The sequence below is a fragment of the Leiobunum rupestre genome, chromosome 2, assembly GCF_980474605.1.
Source record: "Leiobunum rupestre chromosome 2, qqLeiRupe1.1.hap1, whole genome shotgun sequence".
Taxonomy (NCBI): Eukaryota; Metazoa; Arthropoda; class Arachnida; order Opiliones; family Sclerosomatidae; genus Leiobunum; species Leiobunum rupestre.
Window position 1 is genome coordinate 78860356 of NC_143385.1, and position 10156 is coordinate 78870511.

At 31.4% G+C, this 10156-nt stretch overlaps 1 protein-coding gene across 1 annotated transcript; it reads left to right on the forward strand.

The window, feature by feature from the left end:
- The first annotated feature begins 461 nt into the window (after positions 1–461).
- Positions 462–9487, forward strand: Ctns (lysosomal cystine transporter cystinosin). The gene is made up of 10 exons (XM_090165143.1): positions 462–675; positions 743–953; positions 1026–1104; positions 1826–2020; positions 3764–3904; positions 4750–4849; positions 5915–6034; positions 7309–7488; positions 8467–8584; positions 9229–9487. The coding sequence occupies exons 2-10, from the start codon at positions 905–907 to the stop codon at positions 9378–9380; spliced, it is 1134 nt and encodes a 377-aa protein (XP_090021269.1). The 5' UTR covers positions 462–675; positions 743–904; the 3' UTR covers positions 9381–9487.
- Positions 9488–10156: the final 669 nt, after the last annotated feature.

Sequence of the window (10156 nt, forward strand, 5' to 3'; positions counted from 1 at the left end):
TAAATAAATTTTAAACTTTCCCTAGAGTAAGCAACGAATTTTAATTTTTGTCTCTGATCGGTCACATCCATCTTTTCAGCTAAGTGGCTTTTTCTCGCTAGTAACACCCAGAATGTATTTATTTATACTTAGTGAGAATGAATATATTTACTATTATCAAGAACCAATATGCTATTATTTAGATGATTCGTGGGCTTCATGGTCTAATTTACCTTCCGGCTTCATAGGAAAAACGACATCAGCGTGTGCTTCAATCGGGTCGGGGGAAAGAGCTTACTCTTCGAGCTTTAGGAGGACTGGGAACAAAATCGTGTCATTCTCCTTAACTAGACTAGACATTCTTGGTAACACTGCTGTTTTGACGCATCGAGTTTCCGAAATCTCAAAAAGAGGGCGAGAGTGCGACTAGTCGACTACGCATGATACTAAGGCCCTTGAGGAGGAGTGGAGGACTATAGAATTTCCTTATGAGAAACAAAAAATTTCGTATTGCACATGACTCGCGGTAGCAGCCACAGCGCGCGCACGTTTCACGTTTATGATTTTTTTTTGTAGGCTCTCATCTCATCTCATCACTCATCTGCTATCTGGTTTGATATGTTAGGATAGACTGTTAGCTTCCCGGCTTATTAAATGTAAAAAAATGCGCCGTCATTCTGACAAAGTACTTTTTAAGTAAAGCAGTTATCAACTGTAATCTATATATGCTGTAAATTGTATAAATCTGACATTTATTGCCTAGACTTTGGAGTTCTAGGACATATTGGAAGTGAAACGTTGTATATTATGAAGCATTTATACTGAAGCTTGATGACAGAACACCCCTTTTAATATTTATGTTCCCTGTCAAAGTCTTCTTTTGATACAAATATTTTTTACGTTCCAATTAAGTTTAAATTAAAAAATGTATATAGGTATACTTATTGCCATAATCTTTACACTTCATTCTGTTGGTATGTAATTTTTTTTCTTTCATAGATTATTTAAAATATTTGTATTAAATACATAACTTAATAATTTTCCAGTGTCTCAAGATTTATATGTTTCTCCTCATGATCTTAAACTCACAATTCATGAGACTAAAAACTTCTCTGTCTACCTAAAGTAAGTTTGATAAAGCATTTTTTTGCCAGCCTCTTATTAATTAACAGGTTAAGCAGCTTAATCCCCATGTAGAAGATTGTATGGGAAACATGCAGGGAAGACAGTTTGTCTATAATCCTAGAAGTCTTTTACCCTTTTTTAATCAAGCTAATTTGGCATTATAGATAATAATAATCAAAGTCGTGATGTCCTTGCTGTAGCTTTAGTAGTGGGTGCCATTACTGGTGAATTTATTTCTGTGTGGTCAAATAATATTGTTAATAGCACCATCTGGCCAAATTTGTTCACTATTGAAATTTTAGTGATGACATTTTCAGAGCTGTAGCTTTAGCTTTAATATTGCCCATCATTTTCAACGTATTAATTTCTGAATAATGAGTGGCTCTTAAAGGGAATATTACCCCTTAGATTTTTGTCACCCCCTTATGGTTCCAATTTTCGCCACCGCCGCGCTTTGGCGCTAGATTTATATGGCAATTCAAGCACGTGAAGCTCTTGGATTTTGTAAGGAATTCTAGGGGTTGTCCATGAAGATCACCTTGTAGGTAATATTCCCTTTAAAATACAATTCATTACATATGTATTATAAAATTTGATTGAGAAATGTTTTTAGACAATAGTGTATCCCTCTCCTACAATATAAAAAATCTCGAATGTGCCCTAGTACATACAGCATTCCAACTACGTAAACAATAATGATTATGGATTTTTTATTTTCCAGAGAACCAGTGGAAGATGCTGTATATTTAAACTATTCATTTAGCTCTGATAATATACCTGTAGTGAATTTGTCAACACCTGATCTAGTAATACCTGGAAATTCTAAAACTGCGTTAATTTTTACCCTTCACCCAGTTGAAGCTGGTAAGACTACTGTTCTAATTGATGGTAATACTACTACAGGAATAGATATAGAGTGAGTACCTTTGATTTTTTTACCAATGTTTTAAATTTGTGTTTCTTAAAATGTAAAGTTGCCAGTTGGACTGAACAATAATATTAGATTTATTGTCTACCTAATTTGAAAAATAGTAACTTGGTTGTGTGATACTTCAATTTGAAATTTATCATCATGGGGGGGAAAAACAAACCATCTAATATTTCATTTGATCTCACTGTCATGATTGTTATGATCTAATTAGGTGTTCAACAAATAGTTTAATGTAAGGCATAACACTTAGGAATGGGTGATAAAATCTTAGGGCCCCCAGAAGTCCTACAATTCCTATAAAATCCTATATTTTCATAATGTCCTATAACATCCTATTTTTAGCTAAATCCACTCCTATAAAATCCTATAATTTTGATATTTTGCCCATTTTAAATCCCGCCACTCACAATTGTCAGTGAAATTCCTATACAAAGTCATTCTATTCTATGCTTTGGTTATTGTTAACATGGTTACTAGTATATTTTTGTGATAACATGGTTAAATAGTTTCTACTTTTTAAGTAAAAATCAAAGATTTATATAACTAAATATAGATCTTGTTTCTAAATACATTAAGTTAGTAAATGAAATAGCATATATGGTCCTATAAAATCCTATAATTTGGTATTATCTTATAAAGTCCTATACTTTTTAGAAATATAATCCTATTAAAATCTATTTTTTTTAATTAGAATTAACTAGTGGGCAAGTTCAGGACACATTGTCCCACCCTGTCCAAAACTATCCCCGTAGATTTCCAGTTTTCAGAAAGATCCACCTAGCTGTTTTCAGGATACAATAATAGTTATTTTACAAAATTTAACTTTGAACCTTATTTTCATCCCCAGAGTATCTCTTGAAGCAAATTATGTAGAGCTATAAAGTTCACTTTATTTTCTAGATAAACACTGAAACAGCAGATAAATTTTAACCTATTCCATAATTTTCAATTATTTTAAAGATTTAAAATTTTTTACCACCTTTTAAACTTTTTTTAACTACATTTAAGATAATTGGTGGTAAGTTGAAATGATAAATTCAAAACTATATTTATTTTCTGTACATCTGAAATGTTCTGAAGGTAATGCTTAATTTTCAAATCATTCTTTTGTTATTTAAATAGTAAAATGAAACAAAAATATTTATATTACATTATTTAAATAATTTTTGAAATATCATTTTAGAAAAATATACTAACTCAAGATATAGCATGTTATAATTTTGCAAAGAAAAAATGTAAAGTTAAGACACTATTAAATTGATTTTTAATCTGTTTAACCATGGTAAAACTGAAAAAAAATTAAATTAAATTACAAGGCAACTAATTAAATAAGATACCTTAAATTGAGCAGATCCTGTTAACTTAGGATTAATGAAGGGTCAACAAAAAATATTTTTTAGAAAATAGACCAATATTTCTCTAGTTTTTTTTATCTTTGTACAGTCAAGTTGATTTGCAACACCACCTATTTCCTGATGAATTGACCTCATAAAATTCGTAGGTTACTTAGGGCTATGGCTGATTTTCATTGGCATGTTCAGTTTTTATGTTAACCATAACATTAAGATGCTCATGGTGGTCACAGTATCGTGTTGTGTGTGCCTCTTGATCTGTGATATCAAATAATATGACTCCTGTTTTAAGGCCGGGCTTAGCCTATGACACTACATGAAGCACTGATTAGAAAGTATAAAGTTTTTAATGGGTTATTTTTTATTTGTATTGCAGCACAACAAATGCATTTGTCCGTGTATCAGTCATATATGTTTATTCCCTGGAGGTATTCAGTGCTGTTGTAGGATGGATATATTTTGTAGCATGGTCTGTTTCTTTTTATCCTCAAGCTTACAGCAACTTTAAAAGAAAAAGGTAAGAAACCAAAATTTTTGGTATCGCTTGGAAATTATTTCAAATTGGTTTTCTAGCGTATGTTCTGTATATGTATAAATGTTTTCTCAAATACTAAGTTATTTGTTTTGATGAAATGGTTCCATCAGACATGTAAGGGTAAAAACACGTGTACCCTCAGCTTGTCCTTATTCTATTTTTGACCTTCCTTATTAAAGGCGAATAGCGTTATACAAACCTGGTGAATTAATAGTCTATTCCTCCATTCTCTACCAGTACTTTTTCCCTAAATTAGTTAACAGGGGGAGGTTTGTTGATCACTTACGAGGCTGTTGGATCCCTTTAAAATTAATTTGCTGACTTAGCTCCCTTACCAAAAAATAAGTTGGCTAAAAACCACTTAGGACAACTTGTATATCAACTTGGTTTTCAGTTTGTATTTGGGACAAATGCCTACTTAAAAATAACTTAATTCCTCTTTATTAATCAACTTATTTCCAACTAAACCAGAATCAACATTTACATTTAACTACTTAAAAGCAACTTAAATCCTACTAGGGAAAATTCAACTTAAAAATATTATGTAATTTCCTGACTACTAAAAACCAACTATTATAAACTTAGCAAAAGCAGTATTTTCCTACCAACTGAATAACAACTTATTACCCCTTTAATAGTACCTTGAAATATGCTGACAACTTGAGCCTACTTAATACCAACTCAATATCAACTAATAATGTGTATACAAACTAAATACAAACCGAAATCCAACTTATTTTTTGGTAAGGGAGTTTCTTTCAAAATTAACACATTTGCTGACCAAGTTTATTATAATTTTTTTTCTCTGACTAAAACGTTTTTTCTAGTGTTGTGGGCTTGAATTTTGATTTTTTGGCGCTGAATATCACAGGATTTTTAGCTTACTCATTTTTCAACCTTGGACTTTATTTTTCTCCAATCGTTCAGGTAATATTAAATTTAATGAGTTAACTAATTTAAAGCCTAATATATTTACTTCCTCCAGCTATTTCACTATTTGTGATTATTTAAAAAAATCTTGCTCTATTTGAAACATGCTTATGAACATTAATTAAGGTCAAGAATGTATTTATTTATACTAAGGGTGAATGAATGTGTCCAGACAATCGACAGACACGTTGAGGCCCTAACCCCGTCACGCTAGGGGGGGGAGGGGGTCTTATTTTTTGCATCCTCGCAACAGCTATAATCGCGTTGAGAAACTTAGTTTTTAAGAACCAATGAGATTGCAGTATTTTTTGATTTTATTTAAGTGGAGGAGCATACCGGGGGCCCCAACGGGTGGAATTGGGGAAACGCTTAAAATAATCTCGACATATTCATTCTCCCTGAGTATAAATAAATACATTCTTATTAAGGTGTTGAATAATTTTATTTATTATTGTTCAAATAAAGTATGGGAATTCCAATTTACACCATTTTGGGATTTTTTACTAAGGGGCGCAATTTGTATTCTTTACCCAGAGTGCCATCTAGAATAGGTACAGGGTTAGTACGACCTGGAAAAGTCGGGGAAATGGAAAATTATTCCATTAAGTCTGGGTCAGGGAAAATTATTGTAAAAGTCTGGGTCAGGGATGATCCTAAAAAATTAGGCAAATAAATTTTATAAAGATGTATTAAAAATGCATATTGAATTTTTTAAAGATTTTACTTCAAACCATTCATTTATTCTAAAAAAATGGTCAGGTAAATTAATTCCGGAAATTTTGTATAAACCCTGATGATAGAGCTAATCCCAATTGTACCCGCTATTCTGGAAATGGAGTGCAATTTCAAATATCATTTTGTGTAGGTCTAAAACACAGGTAAATTAATCTGCTTGGCAATAATTTAGTGGTAGAACATAAAATAAGTAAACTAAGTTATCATCTCTATAAGTCACCTGCGTGATTCATCCCGGCTCTGATTATTATCAAATGAAAGAAATACTAAAAAAGAAATTTATAGGACAGTTTGATGTATGGAAAATATTTTTTAATATTATAATAGGAAGAGTATCTGAGTAATCATCGTGGAGGTGTCATACCAGTGGAAATCAATGATGTTGTTTTTGGAGTTCACGCTGCCTTTGCTTCTCTGCTTCAAATCATACAATGCTTCATTTATGAGGTTAGTTTTTTTTATAAATTTATAAATATAGGAAGTGGTAATGAACAATTTCCAAGGTAACTTGAAGGGTTTACAAGGAGAGACTATTGTTCCCTCTCAGCCAATCCAGATAGTTTTATATTTCCCATTAATTCTGTGTTATTCCATTTAAAGTTCACAGAATTGTTTAAAAATTTAGCTTAATTTACCAAAACACTATTCTTTTCCCCAACCCCAAAATTCAATCTATTCTGTAACCCTTTTAGCATAGTAATGGTTGATTCAATCTGGTTAGTGTGTTTTTTTTTTTGCAAAAAGCAACTGCGGTAGATAGGTTATCTGTTATTTTGTTTGATAACACCAAGATTTTTCAACTGTATCATGATAATTAACACATTTTATAAACTACCTGCAGATAACAGAACAGTTGGTTAACGGATGAAAATAAGCATTCAGTGAATTTCATAAATCAAATTTATAATGTTTCTTATCTGATATCTCAGATAAGAAAGTAAACATTTGAAAAAGCTATACAAAAAATAGCTTTAGCCCTTACCAAAAAAAAGTTGGTTTTTAGTTGGTATTCTATTCACATTTAAGTTGATATTAAGTTGGTTTTAAGTGGTCAGCATATTTCAGTAAACTAGTTAAGTTGGTTTTAAGTTGGTGGGAAAATGCCTTTTTCTTTAAGTTGGTATTTAGTTAGTTTTTAGTGGTCAGAAAATGACATTATTTGTAAGTTGGTTTTAAGTAGGTTTTAAGTTGGTATTTAGTTGGTTTAAAGTTGGTATTTGTCTCAAATACCAACTAAAAGTATTTCCTAGACCACTTATTTTTTGGTAAGGGCTAGCCTAAAATAAAAACCTTTAGAGAAAGGTTTTTATTATTTATTAATTAGGCAACATAATATTGTTCTAAAATCTGTAGTGGTTAGTTGTTTGATTAACTGATTTTTTAATTTAAAGAGCCAATCAATAAATTATTCAGATAGGACGAACAAATTTTATGTGATCAAAAAAGATAAATGGTGTGTTATCTGTATAAAACAAGAGTATGCTAATCAAATACTGATATTCCTTAACAAATAGAAATAGGAAGAATTAATTTCAAGTATACGACAGTACCTCAGAATTTTTCATTGATTAAATCTTTTTTAATTAAATGATATCAGAGTGGCATTTTGGAACTACAACAAAATTTAGTTTATGGGACCATAAATAGATATAATAAAATAAAATTTTATATAGAAATTAAATATATACATAACAAAGATCTCTTCAAAATGTTTCTTGTAGAGAGATGACCAAAGGGTTTCAAACACAGCTAAAGCCATTCTTTCTCTGGTTTGGGGAGCTGGCGTAATATTTCTCATTGTTACCTGGACTGGGGTTAACAAATATGAACCATGGCTGACATTTCTCTATTACTTCTCGTATTGCAAGCTGGGAATTACTATTATAAAATACATTCCACAGGTTTGTTTCTCTTCATAATTTTTTTTATGTTAAGAGGACAAAATTATTTTAAGACTTTTTACCCCATTGATTCCTCCACTGATGGTAGGTTAAATGTTAATTAACGTCAAATGTAATACCATTGTTTTCTCTCATTTCTCCTTTTCCCTACAAATCTTTTCCTTCCTGAAGTTTTCCACCACTTCTGGTGCCCCCAAAAATTGAAGGCCTAATTACAGAAAATTTCGTCCCCCCAGTATTGAAAAAGGGTTCAAACATCTTTTGGCTGTTCTCTTCGTTATCCATTTTCTAGAGTTAATTATATGGCTTTTTCAAATTCTTTTGAGATTGACTGCTCGCTATTAACTACTATTTTAAAACATTTAAGTAATATGGTTGTGTTTCTCCCTTTCCTTTTGTGCTTTCTACAAGCACGTCTTGTGGTAACAGTGGTTCTAGTAATTAGGGTTATGAACTTTCATATTTATGATGGATCAATGAATTTCCCATTTCTGGCACCACATTTAACCGAAGCTAGGGGTGATGGATGCTAGTGAAGTTAACAAGTTATTTTTAATTTCTTTCCTACTTCCTTTAATAACAAGAAACCTTACTTCAAAATCAGATTAAGCCCTCAATTATAATGTAGGATATGTTGAGTATAATATTAATTTGTCTTTGATTAAAGAGTTTAGGTTTGTTTATCAGATAAGATAAGATTTGTTTTTTGGAGGTGGGTCATGTGACCTTATTTCGTGGAAGGGTTTTTTTGTTGTCTGGTCTGGCAGACATGTGCTTATCAGATTGTTATTGGAATGGCGAGGTAACTAGTTTTTGAGATGATTCCTCTTAGCTTAGTTCGTTTAGTCTTCTGTAAATAATGTATATCACATTTAACTTATTTACTAAACGTGTTCTAACCTCTACATGGCCTCGTTTTTGCCCCAACAGGATATCTGATTCTGATTTACTTTTGTTTGACTAGTACTTTATTTGCAGGCGTACTTTAATTTTCGACGAAAGTCAACAGACGGATGGAGTATCGGAAATATAATTCTAGATTTCACTGGAGGAACACTAAGCATGCTGCAAATGTTCGTCATAGCATATAACTATAGTAAGTTATAGATATTTAATTTTATAGTTAATTGTTTTAAATATTTATTTGAATGTCATTTATGAAGTTTATTCAATTACTATTAATAAGTAGCTTTTCTGAGAGGTGTTAGTTAAGTTTTTCCACTGTTCTTAGTATGCACATTAATAAACCATGACAACCAGCATTTTATTAAGGGTAAGAACAGGTGGGGGGGGGTAGTAGTATTTTTGTAACCAACTTATTTTCTAAAGCTAGCAAAGCATGAAGTTTCACTCACTGAATTTCTAGAGACCCTTTTGTAAATCAAAAGATAAAAGTTATCCCCGAAGTTAAAATTTTTAAGCCCCTTTCAACAAGTTTTTTAGGAACAAGTTATTTAGATTGCTGGTTTTTAAGAGACAATAGTTTTTTCCATGGGTTTATTTTCAAAGCGATAGGTTTTCCAACAAAGGGTTTTTGCTCATTTAATCAGATCTAATATATAAGCCACCCGCCTCAATCTGAAGCCCTTATTCCTAGGTTGTGCTAGACAAATGGTTAAGATAATTTATTTAACCAAAAACCAGATCTTTCCTCATTGATTTGTGTATCATTTGTTTTTTCTGGTATTGTTTTAAGGCTGTCTTTAAATCTTTTTAACAAGAGAACTTTTATCTCCTCAGATGACTGGGAGTCACTCTTTGGAAATCCTACAAAGTTTGGTTTAGGATTTTTCTCAATCCTATTTGATATCCTGTTCATGATTCAACACTATTGCCTTTACAGAAGGCATAATAAGGAACTTGATCCATTATGTGAAAGTGCAACTACGTAATATTGTTCCTTATATTTATTCATCGTTTTTAGAAACATACCAGAAATAATATTCCTGTTTTTATACCAAATTGTTTTGGTACATGGATTACTAATCAGTTTTTTTGTATTGAATATATTCAGACTTATATTAAACAAACTTTTTTATTCATACTGTTAAATGTACTTAATGTATCAGATAAGAGTAATACCTATTTTCATCAATGATTATTGTGTATAAAATACTATTTATGTAACTAAGTTGTTGTTTTTCTTAAAAAAATCTTAACGCAACACTGGCAGTCACAGGTGAATTTACTTTCAAATATATCTGGAAAATAGTATTTCACTTGCTGTTATTCAAATAACTGTAATAAATTAATTCTATGGAAGCAAGACAATTCTAATAGGAGGAAAGCTCTCTTGTGGCATTTCACCCCATAAAGTGCTAGTTGAGAGCAGCTCAGAGAAAAATGATATTAGATGGGAACTCAATAGTTCTTTTTATTAACTAACCTTGTAACCGGTCTCTACTCTTATTTTAGTAATCTCACGAGTAGTTCGAGACCAACGGTTACATATCTATTATTAATCGGACTCTGTTCCTGGTTAGGCTTAACTTATTGGAATAACGACATAAAAGGATCTGTTTTCAATATTAACCTTTATTGAATTGAATTAGAATTAGAACAAAAAGAATTTTAATGGTTCTATCCACTTACGATATAGTCTAACCCGTCAATCTCCAGACGACCGTAGGCGGAGTTCATCGTGGTAGAAAAATCTTTTCAGGAACGA

Excerpts from the sequence above, each read along its gene's own strand:
- Ctns (XM_090165143.1), top strand. The coding sequence starts at position 905 with ATGTATATAGGTATACTTATTGCCATAATCTTTACACTTCATTCTGTT. Across the intron at positions 4,850-5,914 it reads ATTTTTCTCCAATCGTTCAG|GAAGAGTATCTGAGTAATCA; the intron begins GTAATATTAAAT and ends ATATTATAATAG. Across the intron at positions 8,585-9,228 it reads CGTCATAGCATATAACTATA|ATGACTGGGAGTCACTCTTT; the intron begins GTAAGTTATAGA and ends TTATCTCCTCAG.